Here is a 27,171-nt window from a genome sequence, read left to right on the forward strand (position 1 = left end):
GCTCATAGTCCAGGATGATGCCGTTGGGCTGCTCGGGCTGTGGCCATGACAACGTGAAGCTCTTCATGGTGGAGCTGACCTGGTGCATGATGGGAACTATGGAGGGCGCTGGACACACACACACACACACACACACACACACACAAAAAAAACGAGAATCAGTAATGGACACAATGTTGCAGATGAACAATTCGGGGGGAACACCGAAAATGACGGCTTTTAATGCCTGCACAAAGTTAATGATACGCATGACTCTCTGAGCTTAACGCCCGCAAGTTGCTGCTGCTGTGTAGCAGTGAGGAAATCAGGAAACCATTAAAACGCCCTCATTTCTCAAGGCCTCGTTTTTTTTTCTCCCCGGTCAGACATTTACCGCAGAGCTCCGGCGCCGTCAATCCCGTCAGCCCAGTCAGAGAACAATCACAAACGCTAGTATTCACCGTGAGATATTGCCCTTGAAAAGTCAATCTCTTTTGTGATGGTTTCAACCCCAGCCGTGCACTCCCGTTAGCCGCGACACACCTGAGAACACATGTTCCCACATGTTCCCACTTGTCAATTAACCCACAGGCTTGGCAATGTCCCCCACGCCACGTGCTCCGCTGCCACCCCTCACGGTCATCCTCCTCAGGTCTGATTCACACTCAGTCAGTGGTGGGAAAAGTACTCAAATGTTTTACTCGAGTAAAAGGATCAATACTGCAGTGTTGGAACACGGCCGTTACGAGTAAAAGTCTGGTATTCAAAGAGTACAAAAAGAATATACAGTATGAAAAAGTATATACAAAAAACGTATATAAAGTATACAACAAATAGTACTGGTATCAAAATGTCCTTAAAGTACTCATTATGCAGAATGTCCCAGTTCACATACGTTTATAAATGTAGAAAATGTGCACAAATCTTTTGAAATTTGCATTGTGAGCACAAGCTCACAATGAGATTGGCTGTTTTCAAATAGCCAAAATGTACAGCGGGGCTGAAGTGGGTAATGTATGTTTTTATAATAATCAAAATCTTCAAAGTAACTAGTAAACGTTTTTTCGTGAAATAGAGTATACTGTACAGTACAGTACAGTACAGTAAAGTACTTTAGACTACTGCACTCCTATGGAGTTATGCACATTTTCTATTGTAATGTTAGCAACAGAGACTGAGATGTGTATTTGAGCGAGAATCGTTTGATTTGCTGTTGACACTGAGATAATGCATTGTATGCTCACGAAGAGATGTTTGTAGTTAGCAGGGTTCTTCCAGGAAGGCACATACTTCCTGTCATGTGGTAATATTTCGGTTGAATACCTTTGTGGCATTGTTGATGTTTTGCTTTATTTATTTGTGTTGAGGTTTCGTTTTGTTTTACTTCTTTTGTTCTCCCTTAATTGTCTTGTCTGTGATTGAAAGTTGGCCCTTTGATTTATTTTACTTGTGATCTGAATCAGAAGTTAGTTCATCTTCTGCTCAAATGCTGTTCAGAGCACTCTGTGAAACATCAACACTTATGTTGAGCTGGCAAACAGTGTTGTATGCAGTAGATAATCCTCAGTGTTAATTTAATTTAACTCAGAGTTGAAAGAACAGGATTTTACCGTGTAGCTTTGGATCTACCAAAGTTCAACGCACTGGCTAACATCTTCTTACGTGATACCGAATAGAATATGTAATCACTATAAAACATACTATAAATAATAAAATGGACACTCGCAAATTAAAATGGTAGCCAAGGGCAGATTATTAATGAGAAATACAGTAGTCTATATACACACAATAAATGTATTAATGCATAACTAATATTGTAGATTATAATCACAATTGTCTATTCTTCTTTACCATATTCGCTTCCTGCATAAAAAAATGGAAAGAATGTTGATGTTGTGTAACAGCCTGCCCCTTGAACCCCAAATCAACACATCTTTCATTATAAAAGAAATCACACCAGTGTGAACCAAGTGGTGCAACTCCCGTCTATTGGTTCTCTGTATCGTTCCAATTTGTATCATTCCAATTTCTTCTCTGTATCATTCCAATTTCTTCTCTGTATCATTCCAATTTCTTCTCTGTATCGTTTGCGTCCAGTAGGTGGCAGCCATGTCACATACTTCTCTCGTTCCAATTTCACGCATGCGCACACCACTCGTGCTCACACAGGTACACACATCACAAACAGGTACACGGACATTGCTTGCTGGATGTAGAAGTGGTTGCACCACTTAAAAAAGAAACAAGCCAAGTGGACTAACACACAGCCTTGCATCTTTTATTAAAACCCCCGAAAGACTGAGTCAGGATGCTGAGTTTCCCTTCATAGGAACGAGTACAGAAGGTAACACATCTATCAACATTTCTGGCAAACATTTCTGAATTGAAATAATGTATCCTCGTACATTATTCATACCCCAGCAGTAGTTTGGGCATACTGCACTGAGTGCACTCTGAAAAGGGCTTCCATTCATACCATTACACAATGACATGTTTTAGAAGTCATTAAAGTAGTAGAGAAATGAAAAAGGTTAAAGTAAGGTATGGTCATAAAATGAACCTACAGTACAGTACATTTCAGGGATATTGGCTTAAAACGACCATTTTTAAGCGAATGTGTGACAACTGAAAATGCCAGGGGGGCAAAACTCCGTGACTTATTGGCTTATTTCCATACTTTTATTAAACCTACGTTAAGAGCAAAAATATTATATTTAAATTGAATCATTTTAGTGTTTCTTTTTTTCTTCTCAGAATATCCTACAGGTAGGTTTAGCCATTATTGAGACGAACAGGGTCGGAACTCGGAACCATTTCATCCACTAAAATCCACCTTTGTCAGACAGTAGGCCTACAGGGAAGTACAGGGAAGGTTTTGGATCTGTCCAACATGTGCTTACATCCGTCCCTCAGGGCTCTAAGCTAGTGTCTTCTCAGTTTGATGTTATTGTGGGGAAAGCTTTAGCTGAAAATTGCCGATCAATATAAGGTCACAACCACTGGGGTTTAAATGGTTAAACCCTATACTGTATATACTTTCATACTGTAAGCGGTGCCATCCAGGACTCTAGTATAGGCTCCCTACTCCCCCCTCTATACCAATGGGAAACATAAGGTTTCCAGTTCGATCATGGGATCCCCGCCAGAGCTACTGCCGAGGTGTCCTTGAGCAAGACACCGAACCCGACGAGCAGGCGGGGAGCCTTGCATGGTTCCCTCCGCCGTAAGTGTATGTCTGAATGTGTGTGCATGTGAATGTGAATGGCTGAATGAATGTAATGCACATTGTAGAGCGCAACTCCATAGTCTCTCTCTGACTGACGGATGCCAATGATGATGAGAATATGAAGCACAGCTTTAAATATGTATGGGATATGGATGAGACTGCAGCAATGAATGTATGTATTCTTCTCAGTCTGGGACTCTTTATCTCTCCCTCTCTTCTCCCTCTCGTCTATCCAGGAAGGGAGTGAGAGGGCCAGGCTTCACGTCGGTGAAGCTCAGCCTCTCTCTACGCCTCTCAGGCTGGTTCACGCTCCAATGACCAGGGCCGGGGCTGCCTGGGCTGCATTATCAATTACCAGCCACAGGCACACACTGTTCCTGACAGCCCCTAGGGAGGCTCCAGACAGAATTTTCCTCATTTTGGAGGAGGGACAGAAGGAGAGGTATTTCCACACCAAAGTCCCAGCTCCGGCTCAATTCATTTTATTCAGCCAATCAGGCGAACAGACAGACTGTCGAGCAGACAAACCGACGGAGAGAGGCAGGCCCACATTAATCCATCTTAACTCGATGGCTGATTATTCCGCATTGTTTCCATTATTAACATCTCAATGTGAGCTCTCTCTCTCTCTCTCTCTCTCTCTCTCTCTCTCTCTCTCTCTCTCTCTCCAGCACTTTTCTACCCGAGAGCTACAGTGTGGTCGAAACCATCGCCATCCTCCTCCACACAAAATTAAATAATCACACCGCATTTTTCAAGTTCCAGTCTGCACACTGTGCACAGACAGTGAATGCAAGTGTTAGTGTAGGCGTGCGCGAGTGTGTTTCTCTGTCTGTTTGTGTCAAGTGTGTGTGTGTGTGTGTGTGTGCGCGCGCGCACCCGCGTCCTAGTGGCCTGTGTGTGTTGAGTCCAAGTGAGGGAGAGGTTCAGCCCATTGATGCAAGGCTGTCGCCCCCTCGAACCGCGTCCCCCCCCCCCCCCCCCCCCCCCCCCTCCCACTGTCACCTAGGGACGCCTACGGTGACAGTGATTGGTGGCTGTGCTCTGCACTGCTCTCAGACTGCTCCACCTCCCCTCCCCAGCCCCCTCCCTCCCTCGCCGCCTCCCCTGCTCCACTTTTATCTGGCCCTTCTCGCTGCCCCTGGCTTTTAATGCAGAGCTCGACTCACCATTAATCAAAGTCAAGCCTCACGGTGTCTGGGCCGAGACAGAGGGAGAGGGTTGGGAGGGAGGGAGAGAGAGAATTGGGAAAGAGAGAATTGGGATAGAGGGACATGTGCATGTGAGAGAGACGGGGAGATAAATTAATCGAGGGATGGGAGGTTTCTGCACCTGTGTAGGAGTAGTTTAGTACAGTACAGGGAACGCTGGGGCATCACGTTACATGTAAGCCTACAGTATATGCCACAGATCTAATCAGATCTGATCCAGCTATAGCCTCTGTTATTGTTGCCGTACTGTGCAGTCATCATCATTCCTGTGGTGCGGCACAGGGTCAGCACATCCAATGTGCACACATACTACATTTTCTATTTCAGAATAAATGTGTAACGCTGCGCCAGCCCACCCCATAGCACGGCATCCAGCCCACGCCATAGCACGGCATCCAGCCCACCCCATAGCACGGCATGCTGAATATGTAGCTTCTATACAGAGGTGGCATGTGGGAAACCGTTTCTTATTTTTTACATTCCACACAACATTGTCAAAAGCTGATAATATCAACCCATAATGAATGGGTTCATTTTCTTGATCAACCCATTCTGGGTCGGGAACCGTATGTACAGTATTCAAAAATTACAAAAATGTAATGCTGCTATATAAATATTTGAAGTTTTTTTTTATAAAACTGTTAGAACAGGCCTAAATGGGCAGCAAGGATACAGAAAACAGAATAAAACCTTTCACTCTGTGGCTCCAGAAATTGCAAAAAACGAATTGGGCCCAGGCCGTGGCGTAACGGTCTGGGCACCGGACTGGTAATCCAGTCGCAGTGTGCCGCGGGTTCGACTCCCGAGCCCGACACGGCCTTTACTGCATGTCATCCCCCCATCTCTCTCCCGTTTCCTGTCAGCCTACTGTCTGTCCCTTCAAAAATCAATAAAAGGCGTAAGCCGCAAAAAAAATATCTTAAAAAAAAAAACGAATTGGAAGGTGTCAAGGGAGCGGAAACTATCAGTGGCGATAACCTTCACTGACATGCAGAAAGCCTTTGACACAATACAAAACTCATGAACATTCTCTGCGTCATCTAGCCGATGACGTCCACCATGCCTACATTTTGACAAGCTCTTTGACCGCCATTATATAAAATAGTAACATGTTTCAAAAAGTATAATGTATAATAATAAAGTATAATGTGAACAATAAAGATTAGTGTGATTCTACATTGGCCTAGTAAAGTTTGCACAGTATGGTGTACAAGACTCAAACTTTCAGTTTTTGTTCTTTGTTCTGCCATCATTATGTCCACAGATATCCGTCCTCACCCTGTCAGCCATTCCTGAGACAAAATGGAGTGGTTTAACTAAGACCGACTCCAAAGTAAAATTGAATAAAATAAAACATGTGGGCAACTCTGTCTCTCCTCTCCAGGCCGCTGCTCCCTGAGATAAGCAGAGTGTGGGCAGCTTTCGAGAGGCTACATTCCACACTCAGAGACGCCAGGGCTTTCATTCCACTGCACGTCCCGGCTGGAGGTTCCTGCTCTGCTTCAGGCCTCTGCCAACAGGCCCGTTCACCCAAATCTAACGTATGGACAGACACACACACACACACGCACACACACGCACGCACACACGCACGCACACACACACACACACTCATAAAAGCCTTAAGCACGCACTCATAAAAGCACCCACACACAATGCGCTTCCGTTCCTCTACTACAGTCTAATTGTGGTTTTGTGCTCTAGTCTGCCGGTACACCATTGAACCATACAGCCTCCTAATAAGGGCCCCTTGCTCTTCTGCTGAGTAGCTAGCAGGCTATACACTATAAAGCCAATGTGCTGTGCCTCTAGTGTGGTGGTTAACCACTAGCTCCCCATTAGCGGGGGCTCAGAGGGGGTCCAGCCATGACTGCATGGCAGTGGCACTCTCTCTCTCACAGGCCACAAGGTGAGATCAGTCCAGCGTCATGTGTCGTTAGTATAGGGCTGACAATATCGATTAGTCTGTCTAATTTGCAGTTATTCTATCGATTAAACCATTTCAATTGTTCAGATTTTCGAGAAGCAGTGTTTAAAAAAAAATATATATATGAATCTACTTTTTAACTGAATTAGTCTGTCATACATGTACAACGCGGTAAAACTGGCAAAACCATTCGACAAAAACCAAGCTCACAACATGTCAATGTGACATGTTGAGAGCTTGAAGATGTACTGCGGTGGAAAAACAACAGCACCTACGCAGCACCTGTATGCACCTACACTTAGGCCTCTTTTCCACTATGGGGTGGAACAAGAACCAGAACTAGAACTTTCCAGATCCCAGATCCAGAACTACCAGGAACCTGTGAAGTTCCAGAACCAAGTTCTGCTTCTGTTTCCATATCTGTTTCTGCTTCTGTTTCCATATCTGTTTCCAAGAACCTGTTAAGTCTGCCCCCCCCCCCCCGGGGGTCCCGCAATACAGAGATATTCAGGTTTAAATAATGAATGGTTATTATTCAACAGTGGTGGAAAGTAGCTATGTATATACCGGTAAAATTGTAAATACATTTCGGCCATTTGAAAATAGACAATCTACAAGCTCGATGAGACACGTGAGCTTGTAGATTGTCTATTTTCAAATGCTTTATTTTATTTGCTTTATTGTACTTTTCTAAACCAATAATATGAACATATTTTTATATGCCACATGTCACATATGCCACAGCTGTGGCACCCACATGCCACAGCTGTCACATATATTTCCCATAATACAGGTGTGTGTATGAACATGGATATGGCATATACCGGTATGCAGCATACATTATATATAGGCTATATTTGCCAATATGGATTTCCTTTCCATGTGGGGAGTGGGAAAACAGTAAAACACCCGTTTTAAAAGCATTAGACCAGTTGTTCTCCAACCTTTACCTGTCTACAATATTTTGCTTAAACTGCAAGAGAAAAAAAAATCTCGTAAAGCTCATATGATGCTAAATGATAACCCACCTTTTGAATATAGCATTTAACATGAGTGTGGGTTGCAATTATAGTGCCTCTTGAGCAGATTGTGCCATAACATCCAGTCCAGTTGTAATGTCAATATCAAGAAATGTGCAAATACAAATCATTTAACCGTTGTGCTAGTTGAATTTAATTCTTCCAATGTGTAGTATTGTGTACAGCACATTTCTAGTAATGATATGCCTAATGCCTTGCCCTGAAAAAGAAAAAGAAATTCTAGTGTAGACGCCACTGTCCGTGTATAAAACAATAGACTCTACTAATCTCCAGTAGCATTAGCCTCATAATACTGTGATTCTGTTCTGACAATTTAGAATAGATCATGGCTCTCTCGCACGCACGTGCGCGCGCGCACACACACCCGGACACCCATCTCTGCAGTTAGCCTAGCTGTTAGCTGTAGAACAACTGAAAGTAAACAACTCGTCGCGACAGCTTTATGGCTCTCTTTATCCCTCACGCACACACACGCTCTGTCTCTCCCTCTCTCGTGGCCATAGTGTTTCTGTGTGCTTTTCCAGGTTATTTTTCTGTGTGTCCGCTGTGTCGCACTTAGGAGTTTAAAACGTGAGGTAATGTGTGGCTGTGCGCTTCTCCTTGCTCCGGTCTCCTCAGTGTTGTCACCTCAGCTCAACCAATCGAGAGCAGCAGCTCTGCTGGCCCCGCCCATAGGTTCCCAGAACTCAGTGTTAGTACTACCTCAAAAGCAGGGCCGAAAAAAGGTTCTGAGAACCTGGTCTGAAACCGTGCCGTACCGCGCTGTGCGCTGTGGAAACAAACCCAGAACTATAAAAAATAGGTTCAGGTTCTGGAAAGTTCTGGTTCCACCTTGCTAGTGGAAAAGGGGCCTTAGAAACAGAGACACCCACGCAGCATCCGCATACACCTACACTTAGAAACAGAGACATGCACCTACACTTAGAAACAGAGACATGCACCTACACTTAGAAACAGAGACATGCACCTACACTTAGAAACAGAGACATGCACCTACACTTAGAAACATGCTCATGGAGCCTCTTCCTTGAGCGCTCGGCTGTGCGCTCCTCCTCGCTGTTACTCGACACACCGTGCCAAATGAAGACATCACGGTTGGCGAGGATCTCTCTCGGCAGCGCTGCAGCCCACACCGCTAGCTCTTGCCCACACTTTCCGCGTCCAGGGATATGATCCAACATTCATGAGCCGTGGTGGAAGGAGTACTCACATGTTTCACTTAAGTCAAAGTGTCAATACGGCAATGTAGAATTATACTCTGTTACAAGTAGTAGAGTGCCGTATTCAAAATGTACTCCAGTAAACGTACAAAAGTATCAGCGTCAAAATATACTAAAGTACCAAAAGTAAGAGTACCCATTTCACAAGTTCAACAAAATATTGTTAAAATAGCAGATCTACAAGCTCACAATATGCAATGTGTAGTGTGTTTTGATATTCATATAATCGTGGAGGAGTAAAAGTACAATATTTTGTACTGGGGTAGAAGTAAAACAATTGAAAATTGCAAATAGGCCTACTAAAAGACCTCAAAATGGTACAGTACTTGAGTGCATGTACTTAGTCGCTTTACACCGGCTGTTCATGAGCACCGGCATCGAATTCAAATGAAACATGGCACCCCGCAGAAACCCTGGAGAAGGGCCTGTGAGATGATGAAACTCTCAGACACGCTGGCTCTGATGCTTGGAGGGAGGCTGTGTGGGGGAAGGCAAAGGGATAAACCGAGACCCCCTCCGATAAACAACACAGGGAAGAAGCTGTAAACACATACAGCACATAATGACTGCTGCTTCAAACGCCCTCCGTGGACACCACCGTCTAACATTTCGGCTGTTTTTAGAACCTCAGGGAGGGCAGATCTCTTTAATTCATCGGGTTGTTTAGATTTCGCTCCACTGCATCGCATCTCAGTTAGCCTCGAATCGGGGCACGCCAGCCGGTCGCACTTGCCCATAGAAGGCCAAGGATAGAGATTGTTTGCATTTCTGTGGGAATAGCTCTACAAACAGTGCAGCGTAAGTGGAGGGAGGATTGTTTGTAGATATACTTGGCATTCTGTGGTCTGGGGGGATTGGATTTGCACATTTTCTTGGCGGCAGAGGCCATGTGCAAGAGAGATCATGAAGTTGCTGGGGCTTTGGCATTAGCTTAACCCATTCTGACCGGGCACCCATTTTGGTGTTGGCATCATGTCGTGCTTTAGCTATTGAAAAATAGCAGATCTACAAGCTCATATCGCGCCACCGAGTGGCGCGATACAAGCTTGTAGGTCTGCTATTTTTGAAAAATATCGAAGAACGACTGACATTTTTTGAATCTGATCTCAGGTCAGAATGGGTTCATCAGACCAGTGTGTGTCCGGCGGAAACCTCGTATGAATCTGATCTCAGGTCAGGATGGGTTAAGAAGATACGGCGCTGATCCCGGGATTGATGGCCATTTTCTGATGCGTTGCTCATCCATCCACCTCCGCTCCGTCAGCACTCAGGGCAGAGAAGAGAAATCATTCCCTTCCAAGTGATCTCACGCAATGGCGCATGTACAGTGGGTGTGTAAGAGATGGCTGGACGTGTACAGTGTACTGGACATGTACAGTGGGCTCAGACAGTTTGTGCAAAGCCCGTTATGCTCCTATAGCAGTGGTTCCCAAACTTTTTCATGTCAAGGACCCCCAAATTGACATTTATTAGCCTGCGGACCCCCATTTGAAAAGATATGCCAGGGACCCCCATAAGAGAAGATTTTTACCACTCTAGCAGTGATTCTCAACCCGTTTCATTTCAAGGACCGCCAGTTTGACATGCATTAGTCTACGGACCCCCATTTAATGGCATTTCTATCTCTGGGACCCCCAATTTAAGTAAAACCTATGTTAATTTTTAACAATGTCCATTTGTACACTCTGAGAGTTACAGACCCATAAGGGTTCCATTTGGTTCCAAACTATAATTTTGCTGGGGACCCCCTGGAACTCCCTCAAGGACCCCTAGGGGTCCCCGGACCCCACTTTGGGAACCACTGTCCTATAGTGAGCATGAGGTCCCCGGTTCGAATCTGAGCCCTGCATGTCTTATCTTGTATGTCTCTCCTCTATCACTGCCTTTGGTTTTGTCTCCCTACACTCTCTCCTGTCTCAAATAAAGCATTCAAAAGCCAAAAATAAATCGGTAAAAAAAAAAAAAGGACAGAAGAAAGGTTGGACCTACTGTTTGTGTCAGATGGAATTGGGTTATGTAAGGGAACATCGCTACTACTTTCATGGTTTTCACATAAAGTGCTCCCACAGCGCTCTTGTATGCTTTAAACCATCGTAATGGTCATTTACCATTTTAACAAAGTGTCCGGACACAGTGTCTCTGCTCTCCATTGAATTAAATCGCAGTGCTGCACGGCAAAAGACATAAAATGCCATTTCTCACTTGCAAACACAGATAAATATGACTGAACGCATGCCAGGCATGAGCTATGGCTAAGAAGGGCACAGTAAATAACCCCTGTGTGTGAGAGTGTGTGTCTATCCGTGAATGAACTCCTAAATCATGGTATCGATCAGTCCCTCCTCCCGGACACACGCACGGATCTAGGGCAGTTTAATGGCCTCTTTGACGAGTCACACCCCCCCCCCCCCCCCCCCCCCACACACACACACACACACACACACACACACACACCACACAGCTCCATCCTCCCCTCCATCACACCACCCTCTCCTCCACTTCCATGCTTTCTCCTCTCAGCCTCTCTTCTCAACGTTTTTTAGCATCCAATGGGAGGCCTCCGTCCGCTGTCTCCATGCAACTCTGTGGGAGGTCTCAGGTGCTTCCTTTTTGACCTGAGATCAGATTCTAAAAATGTCTTCTACATCCTGACAGTTTTCTGAAAAAGCTATGTTTCTATGTCAGTCGTTCTTAGATTTTTCAAAAATAGCAGACCTACAAGCTCGTAGCGCGCCACTCGGTGGCGCGCTATGAGCTTGTAGATCTGCTATTTTTCAATAGCTAAATTATAACATGTTTAAAACACCAAAAGGGGTTCCCACCCAAAATGGGTTAATGTGCGTCATTCTTTAATTCTTCATTTTCTTTCTACAATGTTGAGAAGCCAAACCCAACTAACTTTACTCTTGTCTACTTGAAACAAGAGAAGAAACAATTACAATCTTGAACCTTTTAACTTGCTAGTAATTTGAAAAATAGGGCACACCACGTATCATGGTCGGCCCGACTTGTATTAATGTTTTTCTTTTTCCGGCACCCTTATTAAATGTTCCGAACTGAATAATACAACCATTCAGATGTGTATCCCTGTGTACTTGCTGGCCCATTCAGGTCAGATATGCCCTGATAAAACCAGGACTGGTGCAATTACCTTGCCACAAAGGGTCACAAAGGGCCAGGCAATGAGCACGGCCGATTATACTGGCAGACACCTCATTACCGTAGCAGGGCTCCGACAATAGACACTGGCCTTGCTTCCGGTATATCCATCTATCAAGAGCACCATTAGCCTGTCAAACGGGGACAATCGGCGCCATTAGGCCACCCCAATAATCAGACCTATTTACTTCTCCCTTTTCCATTTCTTCACTGTCATCATGCCCTCAGAGAGCCTTCACTTCTTGCATCCCTCCCTCCCTCCCTCCCTCCCCCCTCCCCCCAATCCCCCCCGTCCTCTCCTCAACTCATTCTCAGACATAAAGACAAGCTCACTTGGCCGCTACATTCCTCAGAGTGCAGCCGTTGTAATCAAATACGGTATGTTCCGTCCGCCGACTGGCCTACATTTAATTTGAAAGCGTATACCTCCACACAATGAGCTTTGGTACAGGTCTCAGAAGAAAGGGGGGAGAAAAAGCAATTTCTGTTTCACTTGACTTTGGATAGATTTGAGGGTATAAGTTCATTTTGTGTTTAATGGGAAATTACATGGGTACGCCGCCGCGACTACAGGAGGCATTTGAAGTGTTCTAGATTTTGTTTGACATGTTATTAGTTAGTTCTATTACTGGAACTGGATGTATGTTTAATACAGATTTACAGAATCCAATTGTATATATACAACCCACTCCCAGGCACATGACAGAGTGACAGAGTGAAGCAGGAATGTCACCACACATGGCTAAAAAGCCGCTCGGAGTTGCCAGAGCGGACGAACTCCAAACTCTTTGCCACGGAGCCGTTGACAGTATATGAACTCAACCGGCAACCCCTCGTCTCCAACCGCACGACTCCACAATATGCCTCTCATTAGGTCCCACAAGCCCAGCCTCGGGCTCCCACGATATGTCTCTTATAGCGGGAAAACAACAGGAGAAAAAAAAATGAACAGGACTAATTTAAATTTTCCACTTGGTCAATACATGTCCCTTGATAAGTGCTGCTGTGTACAAGCAGCAGAGCCATGGGAGCATGCAAACATGGTAGCCATAAGACCTGGCAGACAGTATTGCAGACCTGTCATTTCCATTGGCTGGGCTCACATTTCCTCACACAAAATACAGTATGTACGAGAGAGAGAGAGAGAGAGAGAGAGAGAGAGAGAGAGAGAGAGAGAGAGAGAGAGAGAGAGAGAGAGAGAGAGAGAGAGAGAGAGAGAGAGAGAGAGAGAGAGAGCGAGAGAGCGAGAGAGAGAGAGCGAGAGAGAGAGAGAGAGAGAGAGAGAGAGAGAGAGCGAGCGATAACAAGCACAGAGATCGTATTTATAAAGCTTCTACATATCTGACTGGGGTCTGTCTCTTCCGATCTCAGACTAACACATCAGACAGAGTCAGACCTGGATTTTCATTATACATCAATAAAGCAGAACTCTGTAATTGCAACCCACCGTCAGCTAAGCAGGACCAGCACACGGAATCATTGGCCATGTAACTTATATGCCTAAAGTATTGTAACAAATACTCAAAGCTAAGACAAGGACATGGAGAAAGCGCAGGACACTGTCAGGGTGTGAGGCTGAAGATTTACACACACATTTACTGCCTACCGTGAAGGGTGATGTATAGACTTGCACCCAGGGAAAAATAAATAAATAATCATTAAACAAATCCATAAAACAACAAAGATATCACGTTAAAATGATATGTGTTAAAGCAAGGCTAGCAGCCATAATCCACCCACGGCCCTCCCTAAGCAACACATGTTGTTGGGTTGATTTATTTTGCCTGTGCTAAAAAGGAAGGCAAGCATTTTTTGTAATGTCCACGAAGAGAGAGGGAAATTAAGAAAGAGCGAGGTAGACACAGAGCAGAGAGTGAGACAGAGAAATGCAAACAAGAACTTTTCCCATCGACCCGGGGTTTGATGTGTAAATACAACTGGCCAAGTACAAAGAGAAGAGAAGTAGGACACAGCAGCATTCTGTGCAAGTCTCGCCGCAAATGTTCAAACATGCCGTGTCTTGGGGTCTGAGTTTTGAACTGCTCTCCCATGTTTTCAAAGGACCCCCCTTCCAGCGTACACATTTATCCACCAGCCGCGCCTTTGATTCTGGGGGAAAATGAATCGTGGCAAAGGGGCCAGAGTTTCACTGTTTCACTGTTTAAGTTTCATGGTACCAGTTGCCCTCTCCCTTCAAGCTGTGAAGTCATAATTCATAATAGAGCAGGTGTGAGATGTCAGCAGGCTCGCCATTGGCCCTGCCACAGACATTGTCGCTCTGAAACGCACTAATGGCATTCTTTCGTTGGCACAAGCTGATTTTCATTTAATCACTGACAGCAGACTTTGCACTACAGTAGCCTAAGACTTAGGCCCTAAGTGACGAGAATGAAAGATTACTGGTACATTAATAGTGCCTCTATAGCGCTGGTCCATAGCATCAGCGAGTTCTCTTTAAAGCTCTGCAAGGGACTATATGTTTTGCTGCATAGATCAGGTTTTGGTCTACCGGATTTGGACAATAGAAAAATGCTATTGATCTGTAAGTGGTGTGGAGTGAATACAATTGTATTTCCTCGCCAAAAAGTAGATTTTACACAAAAGATGGGGTTCAATCAGTGTTGTTTTCGTCGACTAAAACCAAGACGAAACATGTTCGTCGACTACCTTTTTTCACTGGAAACTAAATGAAAACTAAGCTATGGTGACTAAAACTAAGACTAAATATATTGACAATTTCGTCAATAGACTAAAACTAGACTAAAATGGGACTAGTGGACAAGAGATCCAGTATAAGTCATTTTACACTTGGTTGCATGCTGAAAATAGCCGATCTACAAGCTCACAACGTGTGAGCAAAGGGTAAAATCAGTCATTGTGACGGCATCAAGGCCTGCCAAAATACATTTTAGTCGACTAAATCAACTGTAGATCAACTGTCGACTAACACTAAAACATTCCAGGTGACTAAAATGTGACTAAAACTAAATGAAAACTATTCAAGAGACTGACTAAAACTAAAATCTAAATTTGCTGCCAAAAACAACACTGGTTCCAATAGGCTTCCCACCGCAGGGGAAATGCTTTCAATACCACAAAACCGCCCGTGTTTTGAAATGATACTCTTTATTTTTACTACAATTTATACATCAGTAGATATCCAAATCCTGTTCAATACAAATTTACATAGTACAGATAAATCATCATCATCATCACCATCAACATCATATATCTATATTATCTAACTATAAATGCACCAAGTCTCTGTGTGTACGACTGTACGATGTACGTAGGTGTGTACGTACGTCTGAAATCCACGTAACTTGAGAACCGTTCGCACCACCGACTTTAAATTCAACACACACGTTCCACACCCCCACAGGGAGTGCATTGCCTGTTGTCGAGTTGGTCGGACCCACGGTTGTCCAGAACCGCTACAAAAAGCCTCTGCCCGGGCCAGACTCCAAATTTGGTTATGCCTGACAAATAACTCCACTTCTGACATCACTGCATAGACTCCATATTTGGGCATGCCTAACACAGACCTCTGTATGCGGTTTTATGTCCCGCCTACTCCTGACATCTGCAATGACTCCATATTTGGGCATGCCTGACAAGGAACTCCATATCGGGATCGACGGTTGTCCAGAACCAGCACAAAAGCCCCTGCCGAGGCTCTGGACAGCAGATCTCCATATATGGAGCTGGCCTGACAAAGAACTCCATATATGGGCATAAAAGGGACACAGCCATAATAACTGCATGCATTTCCAACTTGCATCTGCCCAACAGTCACCGCTCTAGTCATTATCTAACTATAAATGCACCACGTCTCTCTTTCAAGTCTGCACTGAAAAGACATTTGTTCACTTTGGCTTTTGGCAACTAGTTTTGTTTTTTGTTTTTTGTCCTGTTAAGCGTCCTTGGGTTTCTTGAAAGGCGCTATATAAATCTTATTATTATTATTACGTCTCTGTACGTCTGTACGTCTGTAATCCACGTAACGCGTCGGTCGGTCACAAAACCACCACAAAAGGCCTCTGCCCAGGTTCTGGACAGGGCCCAACTTAGCCAATTGGTCACACCTGATCACCCCTAGATCTCCATATATGGAGCTGGCCTGTTCTGACATCACAATGACATCTGTATAGACTCCATATTTGGGCATCCCCAACAAATAACTCATATATGGGCATAAAAAAAGACCCATTTCCAACCTGCATCGTTCCAACCGCTCAAGTCTTACCAACTTATCCAAGTCTAATATTACTCTCCATATTTGGCCCGGGCTGACCTAGAGCTCCATATACAGGTATAGAGACGGCAGATACATCTAGTGCTGATCACTAGACTCTAGTGATTGACTAGGTCAATGTAGCAACCCCATATATGGATATAGACGGCAGGCATCGTCATTGTGACACGGTGACGCATCCAGATTTAGACATTCCGGTTAAGTTCTTACCGGACACCCCTGTGGCAGGTTCTAAACTCGGAAAACCAGTCCCCTTTGACTAGTATAAGTTAGTATAAGTTATAGGGAAATAGGAAAAAGGAGATACAGTATGATGATAAGAGCGCCCCTCACTTCACACTGGCGCGTGAGGAGACAGTGATATATAGGTATATAGAGAGACCCAGTATTCAAAAACCCAGGTCTTCTGTTTTGAGTGTCAATGTTCCTTCATGCTTTCCATGAAATCACGAAGAGGAGCCACAATGACCGCTACTGCCAAATGCTGTGGACCAATTCCTTCAGTAGCCTCTCATCAAATAACCAGCTCTTTAACCAGCCAGAAACAAGGAGACACAGATGAACCAAGGTCTTTCAGTCCTCAACAGTTTACAGCCTTAGTAACACCGCCAGGAGGAGTTAACACAAATCAACTGGCAGGGAAGAAAACCCACATATGTAAACAGTGTGACAATAGTTTCGGTAGGCCAAGTGAGCTGAAGAGACACCAGCGTATCCACACTGGAGAAAAACCCTACTATTGTAAAGAGTGTGACAAGATTTTCAGTCATTTACATCACCTGAAGTCACATCAGCGTATCCACACTGGAGAAAGACCTTTCCACTGTAAAGAGTGTGACAAGAGTTTCAGTGAATTAATGAACCTGAAGAGACACCAGCGTATCCACACAGGAGAAAAACCTTACCACTGTAAACAGTGTGGTAAGAGTTTCAGACAGTTAAGTCATCTGGAGTCACACCAGCGTATCCACACTGGAGAAAGACCTTTCCACTGTAAACAGTGTGGTAAGAGTTTCAGACAGTTAAGTCACCTGGAGTCACACCAGCGTATCCACACTGGAGAAAGACCTTTCCACTGTAAACAGTGTGACAAGAGTTTCAGTGAATTAATGAACCTGAAGAGACACCAGCGTATCCACACAGGAGAAAAACCTTACCACTGTAAACAGTGTGGTAAGAGTTTCAGACAGTTGAGTCACCTGGAGTCACACCAGCGTATCCACACTGGAGAAAGACCTTTACACTGTAAACAGTGTGGTAAGAGTTTCAGACAGTTAAGTCACCTGGAGTCACACCAGCGTATCCACACTGGAGAAAGACCTTTCCACTGTAAACAGTGTGGTAAGAGTTTCAGACAGTTAAGTCACCTGGAGTCACACCAGCGTATCCACACTGGAGAAAGACCTTTCCAATGTAAACAGTGTGGTAAGAGTTTCAGACAGTTAAGTCACCTGGAGTCACACCAGCGTATCCACACTGGAGAAAAACCTTACCACTGTAAACAGTGTGGTAAGAGTTTCAGACAGTTGAGTCACCTGGAGTCACACCAGCGTATCCACACTGGAGAAAGACCTTTACACTGTAAACAGTGTGGTAAGAGTTTCAGACAGTTAAGTCACCTGGAGTCACACCAGCGTATCCACACTGGAGAAAGACCTTTCCACTGTAAACAGTGTGACAAGAGTTTCAGTCGGTTAAGTCACCTGGAGTCACACCAGCGTATCCACACTGGAGAAAGACCTTTCCACTGTAAACAGTGTGACAAGAGTCAGACAGTTAAGTCACCTGGAGTCACATACCAGCATATCCACACTGGAGAAAAACCCTTCTATTGTAAACATTGTGACAAGAATTTCAATCAGTCAGGTAACCTGAAGTCACACCAGTGTATCCATACTGGAGAAGAAAAACAACCACTGTAAACAGAAGAGACACCAGCGTTTTTATAATAGACAAAAGCCATTCCTTGAAGAAGAAAAGAAAGGGGTTCACTTATCCACCACCTCGCTGTTACAACCTGAGGCTTCTACGCCAGGACACAACAGATAAACACAAGCTCACCTGGTCTTCTCTGCAGCCCAATACTGTACGCCAGCCCACATGTGAAGAAGGTTGATTCTGCCATTAACAATGCCCTCCTTATCATAACTGGTTGCCTGAAGCCCCACCCCTGTGTCCTACCTGCCAGTCCCAGAGTGAATTGCCTTGACTGATACCCTCAACCTGCCAAGGAAAGCCTAGAAACATGACTGGCACATCCTGCATAAAACTAAAAGGAAGGCAATACCTCCAAGAGGACTCAAGTGCGCCACCCATACAATAAGGCGGAACAAGAGATGCTTAGTTCTATCACTGTATAAAAAACGTATGGCTCGCATCATCCTGCAAGCAGGAGTGGGAGTTGGCTGACCCACATGTCTCCCTCATTACACCCGGGACATGGGAATTTAATTATTTAATTAAACGTAAAGCTGCTATAAGCAATAATATGTCAAAATGTATTTAATTTAATTAATTAATGTATTATTTATTTTATTATTTGTTGGTATTCAGACAGCCAGCAATGAGTAGAACACTCCCAAAAAAATGTAGTCTCTGTGACACAGAGGGGAGACTGTGGCTCAAGAGGTAGAGCAGGTCGTCCAATGATCCATGGGTCGGCGGTTCGAATCCCGGCTCCTCCTGTCTACATGTCGAAGTGTCCTTGGGCAAGACACTGAACCCCAAATTGCTCCCGATGTGCTGGTTGGTACCTTGCATGGCTTCCGCCGCAATCGGTGTATGAATGTGTGTGTGAATGGGTGAATGTAATGCACAATCTATGTAAAGCGCTTTGGATAAAGGCGCTATATAAATGCACCATTTACCATTTACACATCTAGGGGCCACAATCTGCATTCAAAGATGTTCCTAGAAGCTTTGTCATTGGTCGAAAAGAAACCCAGTCGCAATGACTAACCAATCAGGAAGTAGACGGGTAAATCGATCAGGATCAGGATGTGGCCTCCTGGTGGCACCATAATAGGCCAATGTGAAAAGGGTGGGATATATTCCTCAGCCTAGTAGGAAAGTCTGTGAAAGATTTCACGTAAATTGCACGCTGCGTTCATGATTTGAGGTTGTTCAAAACAGGCAAATCCTGCAAACTTTGAAAGCCAATGTTAGCCAATTATGATGGAACATGACATATCGGACAGATCCGTCTTGAACACATGACTATAGAGATAGTGCGTAACGATTTGCGGGATATTTGGACAGAATCTGGAGGAGTAATAGCAAAAAATGTGTTTTTCAAAAGTCGGTCTCCTGGTGGCGCTATAACAGGCCGTTCCGGAAGATTTGGGGCAGAAGTTCATCGTTGGAATCCAGGGTGTGTGCGTGGCTGTGTGCAAAACATAATCTCTCCCCATGCCTCCGGCCTGGTGGAGACCATAATGGGCTCTTTGATAAGAAAAGGGGTTATATAAACCATGGTCTTACCGGCCTGGTTGGTGGTGATGTCTATGGAGACGTGCTGGGCCGGGTAGGGGCTCTTGTTGCTGACGCCGTTGACCGCCTGGATCTCGAAGCTGTAGAGCGTGTGCGCCCACAGGTTGCTGATGAACACGCGCGTGTCCATCAGGCCCAGCTGCCGCGGCACGAAGTCCACGTTGTCGTCGCAGTGGGAGCACGTGGAGCGCTGGCGGTCGGCGGCCGCGCGGCACTTCTTGCACACGATGTTGTAGACCACGTCGCGCCGGCCGCCCGTCTCGCGCGGCGAGTGCCACTCCAGGATCACAGAGGTCTCGTTGACGACGGAGATCACGTTCCTCGGGCCGGACGGGACACCTACAGTACAGGGGTGGTGGGGGAGTTAAGGTTTGTTGTTTGTGTTTGTACTTGAGTATTGCCAATTTCCAGTACTTTTTACTTCTACTCCACTACATTTTAGAGGTAATTATTGTGCTTTTACTAGCCTGGGGGTTCCAGCCTGATTCGCTGCATTCCGTGGATTTATTTGTCACTCACTACTCAGTCTGGCCAGCAGGCAGCAGACTTGTATTTCATAACGTCACCTGTTACGTAGCCACGTTGTTGCTGATACGTCATCAGCCAGCGCCACTCTGTCTATGCTTCTCACTGTCAAAAATAGCACCAGTTTGAGACTAAAACCTACGGTAGAAAGTAAACGGTAATTAGATTCAGTAGTCCACTGTCAGATTCAGTAGTACACAAAACTGACGGCTGTGTGGGGTGAAGGTGCACACTGCAGGGCAACAGCAGTAGCTGCGCGGTGCGCATTGATATGACGTCAAACTGGTGGGTTTTTTTCCCAACAGACGAATCAGAAGCCGGGTCCATTTCACCCTTTTACATGTCCCGCCTACCTTAGAGATAGGACCCTTTCCAGACTGCGTGCTTAAAGGACCACTTCACCACTTTTCAACCTATCTTCATATAATAGGTCCTCACTAATAATCATGATAAAATGGCGCAATTGTTTTCTACTCAGTCTGTGTCTCATAGGAGGGCTGTGGGCAGTTCAGAAACCGTCTTCCAGTGACATCATCGATGGGGAATACAAGCTAATAGAAACTACAGGCTTTCTAGTCCTGAAAAGTTGCAATGCGAAAATGGAAGCCATCGTTCTCACGATAATGAAAATCTAAACATTTTTGTAAAAGAATCTTGTTTAAAAATAATCTGTCTAATGATGATGTCACTGGAAGACGGTTTCTAAACTGCCCACAGCCCTCCTATGAGACACAGACTGAGTAGAAAGAAATCGTGTCATTTTATCATGATTATTAGTGAGGACCTATTATATGAAGATAGGTTGAAAAGTGGTGAAGTGGTCCTTTAAGTAAAACATGCGAGTACTTTTTCCACCACTTCAGTTTAGTCAATTAATTATACTATTTCTTCCATTTAAGTTTTTCTTCCTTTCCTTATTTTGTTCATACTTTCCTTCATCCCCTCCGTTGTTTCTTACTCTTTTTGTCCTTGCTTATCCTCCTCACAATCTTTTGAGCATTTGGAATGCTAATTTATTCTATTCACACCCAGACAGAGATCACAGAGCGAGACGTTTGTGTCTATCAAACATTGGTTATTTAGCAGAGCGCGTTGTAGCGTGGAGTACCCGAGCGCCTCTGGAGGTTCACGCTTGGCGTTCACTCCTCATAGCCTGCAGCTTGAGCAGAACTCACCTAGGCACGTCGTTATTCACAATGAAAATGGCAAAATAATTAGACTATTGTTTTTCCAGCGTAGCATGTTATTTGTTATGGTGCAGGGGAGGGGAGTGCTTATAGCCCTACTGCATTTCAGAGAGAAACAGCAGTCCGAGTTATCGCTCAGGTAACAACAGTGATAGACTCCCCTTACGTAACCTGAGTTTCCATGTCCCTGTGGGTGTTCAGAGTTAGTGCTTTGCCTCTCTGTGGAGGGTCAGATAACAGGTATTGCCTGTGATAAAAACAGAGGCTCCTTAAAGCGCCATAGTGCTGCTTAGCTCGGGAGAGTCTTAAGGTGCCCCGCAGCACAGATCTGGCATCAGTATATCTTCTGCAAAGGCCGACCTTTGTCATTAGCGGAGGACAAGCTAATTTGAACCCTGAGTCGGTACTGTCTACACTCTACAGTCAGTGGCACTAAAAACAAAAACAAAACTCCCACACGGAGAATTGATGTGCTCAATTCTAGAGAGCCCTTAAGAAGTTACCAAGCTTTTTATTTCCTTTCTTAACATGCTCCCTGTTCCGCCTCAGCTTTCCTGCAGGATCTTATTTGATCTCGGGTTGAAGCCCTGAAACGGTTCTAGTAATAGCTGTTTCATTGCATCTGTCTCAGTGTCTTGTCTGTCATAAACAAGGGCTTTTTAGGCCAAGCTTGTTCTTTTCTTTAAGCACACGGGAACACGGCTCCTGAGATCCACATCTCTGCTGGGCAGAGAGCAGACTTCCGTCAACGTGGGGCACAATCAATCATTGTTGGTGCAAAGCCACGTGGGACACACACCGGGTGGGGAGGCTGGGACCGAGCGCCGCCCGGAACACACTAGGGTGACAGAATAGTGGCGATGCCGCAGCGATCCACGAGGTTCAACACCTCAGCGATGGAGAGGTCAGTGGGAAGGCTATGCAGTGTGTGACTATTATGGTCTGGCAGAGACAGCTTTAGCTGCTGGAAACATGCTCATGCTATACAACGAGTGTTTGTACTCGGGTGAAAGATAGATAGATCGACAGACAGACACACAGAAAGGGAGAGGGCTACACTACAGAGAATGGATGTGTTTTCTGTGAGGAAAGTGGCGACACCTTCCCGCTCGGCCTCTGGGGATTGCTGTAGAGGCACTCCATGCACTCCCCACGCCGCTTCTATCTTCTGCATCATCAATCACACGCAAAAAAACCACACACTGCAGGGAAACGCAGCGCATGTCCTCATGTGTTTGCATGACAGTCTGTATGTACACTATATATATACGAGGGCGTTCCCATGTGGAAAAAATGCATTTGGCATGAAAGCACACATCTGTTTCCATGTACCCATGGGCCTGCTGTCTGTACCTATTTATTCATACATGGCGTGAATATGAAATATAAAACAAACAAAACAACTGAACTGCAAGGTGTGTGCCCGGCTCATGGCACTTTGTCCTTTGCATACACTTAGAGACTCACATATGCAGGGGAAAGCAGGAGAAATCAGATGTGACTTCCACTTAACCGGTGATTTGCAGGCTATTAATGCTGCCCTCGGCTGTTTTAATTTGCCACAAGATTTAATTTGTAGGGAGCGTTACTTACAGCCTCTCGGCTGGCATGCATTTAGCTACGCCAGTCAGACTCGATAGTGCTTAGGTACACGTTGCCTGTGCCAAAATGGCAAAAGCACAATCGTTGTCCTCAATCTAATCATATCGGGGCTGGCCTTCAAAGAGATTGTGTTGCATTTGGTTTGATGGTTAGTGTGAGTCAGGGTGAAACACAGTTTAATTCCCCAAAGGTCAGACACACTTTAGCATATGGCATAATAGCACAGTGTCAGTGTGAGACTAATCAAGCTATGGGGTATTTAGTCAAATAGTTTTACACAGAGGCAATTCACATGAGGCTTTTATGGCAGGGTCAGTCGTTGTCAAGGTTTTCTTTTTGGCTTTTTCTGATAGGTTGAAAGTAATTTGACAGGAAATGGGGAGAGAGATGGGGGGGGGGGGGGGGGGGGACACACGCGGGTTGGACTCCCGATCCCGCTGTCAGGCTGGCTCAGCAGCCCAGACAGTTGAGCCAACCGTCCGGGCAGAGGTTTCATTTTATACACTATATATTTTGCACCTCATTGCTTAAAGCAGCACTATAAATCTTTCCCCCTTTGAAGTTGAACCAGGTTTTACCATGTAGCTAATAGAGCCGGGAGATAAATTGAATCTGTGTCAAATCCTGGGTCTAGGCGAGACATGACCTTTGACGCTATCTACAGGTAAATGTACAAAAAATTTACAAGTTACCATTGTATAAACATACCCTACTCCACCATTACCGATTGATCAAAACTTAAAGTTACATACTGTAGTAATGCTAACATTTATCACCATTTTACTAGTAAAGACCACATGCCTAAACTGAAATACATTCAAGTTGTTATTCACATGAGTAAGAAAGCGATGCTCAGACTGTGGACTGGAATGAGAGAATGAAGGAAGGAGGGATGAAGGGCTGAGGTCATGCGTGAGGTTATGAGGGGCAATGAGTTGATGAAGGGATGAAAGGTGTGAGTAGCCTGGGACTCACAGGGCATCTCACCAAACCCTGAGACTTTCAATAAGTCACTGTTTCTCATGGTGAGAGGTCGACGGACCACTATGGTATGAGATAATTATAGGTAACATTTTCACTTCCGTTCCTCAAATGTAAGAATGTTAGAAAGAAAACAAATAGGCGTAGTGTGGGATAAAAGTTTGAAGTGCAATGGTGACTGTAATGCTGTGTTCACACGAGGCAGAGGCAAAGATGCAAAAATCACATGATATTTGTCGCTTTGTGTCTTTGTATGTGTTGCTCACACGGTCATCAAGCGTGTCCGTAGTGACGTGTGTCGGCTGCCATTGCAGCTAAAGTTGTAGCTTTGTATGTAGCTTTGCATCTGGAAGTTGAACCCAGCTTCAATTTGTAGCTTTGCAGCTTTTGTAGCAGCTACAAACGTCGGATGCATCTTTGCATCTTCATGTCGCTGGCTTCCATTGAAAATGAATGTTAGACTGTAGCTTTGCATCCGTCCGCATACAGCATCACACACCGAAAATAGCAGATCTAAAAGCTGTAACCGTAGTCAATAATGTTACTCGGGAACGTGCAAGTTGGGAATGCATGCCCGTCCCGGTTATCCAATACCCTGTATGTGTACCCTTTGTACGGAGATCTCTGTATCTGTATCCCACGATGCGTTGTGAGCTTGTAAATCTGCTATTATCATGGAATGTTCCCCCCTCTAGAAATAGGACGCTGGTGGTTAATTACTTCCTGTCCCTTCCCTCTCCACACAAAGACTAAATCCACAGCATACTGCTGTGCCCACTGCCCCCGTATAAAAAAACAAAAAGCACGCTTCAGACAACAGCCACCTGTCCTTCCGCTGCCAGGTGCCTGAAGAGGTAAGTGACTGGTGAGCGCAGGTGTGACAACGTGTTGGCAGGGCGCCAAAGGAAAGGCCACAACCTCCTGTTTCCTCCCCTGGGCTTGCTGATATGAAGTCTACACGCTCAGCCCCCCCAGAATCAACACCCGCAGCACAATGTTTACCCAGGCCCAGTCCCCGGCTTCTCCTCTTTCACACTGTTTGTTTGTATGACATGAAACAGGCCTTGAGGGACCCCCCCCCCCCCCCCCCCCCACACACACACACACACACACGATATGGATCGTGGGGCCCGCAATGTCGAGGTGCTGAATGAAGGGCCGTGTGTGGGACGGAGAGCCACATAATAAAACATGTTATAAGGCCTCGTGTTGTTGTCTGGATGGATGGAAGAGGCACATGTGTAAGGCATGTGTGTGTGTGTGTGTGTGTGTGTGTGTGTGTGTGTGTGCGCGTGCGTGCGTGCGTGCGTGCGTGCTTGCGACAATTACATTGGTTTATCGCTGCTACACAGCACAAGCCTGATGTCCTTATTTCAAATCATTTCAGAACATTTCCCAAACCGCAGCTCACATTCACAACACGTTGCAACGCGTCGTGAGCTTGTAGATCGGCTATTTTCACAATTTGTACAGTACATGGTTAACTTAGGTTAACTTGTGTACACTCTCAACACCACACAGAGACGAGACGAGAAAGAAAGAAAGAAGAAAGAAAGAAAGAAAGAAAGAAAGAAAGAAAGAACTCACAGAGGAATATATATGTATATGATCTTTGACCGTTTGTTCTGTGAAGACGGAACAAGGAGGTGAGAGGGGAGGGGGGTGAGTCGAGAGGGGAGGGGGTGAGTCGAGAGGGGAGGGGGGTGAGGTGAGAGGGGAGGGCGGTGAGTCAGTGGAATATATCGGAGAGCAAGGGGTTAGGGTTTGAGGACTACTGCATCAAATTGAGAGATGAGGAGAATGGGCAATGGGAGGTTTGAAGGCTTGTGTTTTTGTCTGGAAGTCCAGACAGTGTCTGACAGGGATCAATACGCCATGCAGAGAGACCGGCCACAGTTATGAGAGCTCACAGAAGCCCAGAGCCAACGTGGTACCGACCAGGAATGTGACGAACCCATCCCAACCGTCCTGTCGGCGTCTCAATCCCTGTTTGCATTCCAATGTTTTTGGGGTTGTTGTTTTTGTTTCCTTTATGAGTTTATCTTGGAGGGTGGTTGCAATACCACAGCAAGACAGGGAGACACATTATATGTTGTTTCACATAGCACAGCAAACGCCATTTACTTAAACCTGCTGTGGTGTATATTTGCTTCCGAGATTCTCAAACGTTTTGATTTCAAGGAGCCACCAGTGGGATATGCATTAGGGCGGCTATGGGCCTCCATTTGATCATCTCCATTCCCCACAGTGAAATCCATCTAGTCGGCTCCATTTGTACGAGTTACAGACCAAGTTACAGACCCATAAGGGTCCAATCCATTGAGTTCCAATAACTATCAATAGCTGGGGACCGCCTGATGACCCCTCAAGGACACCTGGACCCCGGACCACATGCTGAGAACCACCGTCCAGCTTGTTTTTCTGACCTCTAGTTTGAGGTTGTTAAGCTAAGGTTGTAGTCGTCCAAAAGCAACAAAGTGCAGTGTTTTCACAGAAGCAGAGAGATTCCCAAATATTGTGAGCCGAAGCCGTCGCCATAGTAGTAGTGGTGTTTCTGTTGGGTGGGTATTACGGCGATATTTGACTAACATGCAAGTTTGAATAAGGACAGCTATGTCTAACCGGCAAACATAGTACATCCCTCTTCCCTCCTTATTTGGTGAACCACATAGACCAGTAATAAAATGGCGATATAAAGTGCAATAAAATACAGTGTTCTTGTAGTGGGCTGTGCCTTTCCATTAGGCCCACCGTGTCAGTACAACACCAGCTGTACCGACTCCGCTGCTGTGATTCAAACGTACCAACTCATCAATCGTGCCGATAAACATTAAGGGGCTTAAAACTAGAGGCCTATATAGTGTATACGTACAGTAACATACCATACATGCCTTCCGCATAGCAGACCCTGTCTCATTCCATCCGTATGTGCACCACAATACGTCTGCTAGTGTTACAACACATTGAGCTGGCCCCCACCCCCACGCTAGCCGTGGGATATATTGATGCCTGCTACACCATATAGCCATATACTGTACCCTGGCCTCGCTCGCCTCCCCCAGCCCTCCCCCCCCCCCCCCACTGTCTTACTGTTCTTCACAGCAGGCCATCCCAGCTTCTCCGCATCCCCTCTCCCCCATGGACTAATCAGCCATGGTTTCACTGCCCAATACCCCTCCAATTACCACTAAGCCTGTCATTCTCCTTCTCCGCCTCACACAGCCGGCAAAGCCCACAGGCTCAGCAGGCACGAGCACGCCAATCCCCATGTTGGGGGTGAGGGGTGGTGGGGGGGGGGAGGGGGGGGGGGGGTGGAATGGGGTGTGAGAGTGCGTCATCCTAGGAGGGGGCCTGAGGCGACTGGGGGAAG

At 45.5% G+C, this 27,171-nt stretch overlaps 1 protein-coding gene across 1 annotated transcript in view; it reads right to left on the minus strand.

Moving 5' to 3' along the window:
* Nucleotides 1–27,171, minus strand: part of LOC310870403 (ephrin type-B receptor 1-B-like) — a 231,594-nt gene that overhangs the window by 69,783 nt on the left and 134,640 nt on the right. Inside the window, exons 6-7 of the mRNA XM_083781609.1 lie at nucleotides 19,498–19,845; nucleotides 1–108 (exon numbers count right to left, since the gene is read on the minus strand). The exon at nucleotides 1–108 is cut by the window's left edge and continues 17 nt beyond it. Of these exons, the coding sequence (XP_083637735.1) occupies nucleotides 1–108; nucleotides 19,498–19,845 (456 nt within the window). The remainder of the gene's footprint in view (nucleotides 109–19,497; nucleotides 19,846–27,171) is intronic.

Source organism: Protomyctophum parallelum (genome assembly GCF_964188405.1).
Source record: "Protomyctophum parallelum genome assembly, chromosome: 14".
Classification (NCBI taxonomy): Eukaryota; Metazoa; Chordata; class Actinopteri; order Myctophiformes; family Myctophidae; genus Protomyctophum; species Protomyctophum parallelum.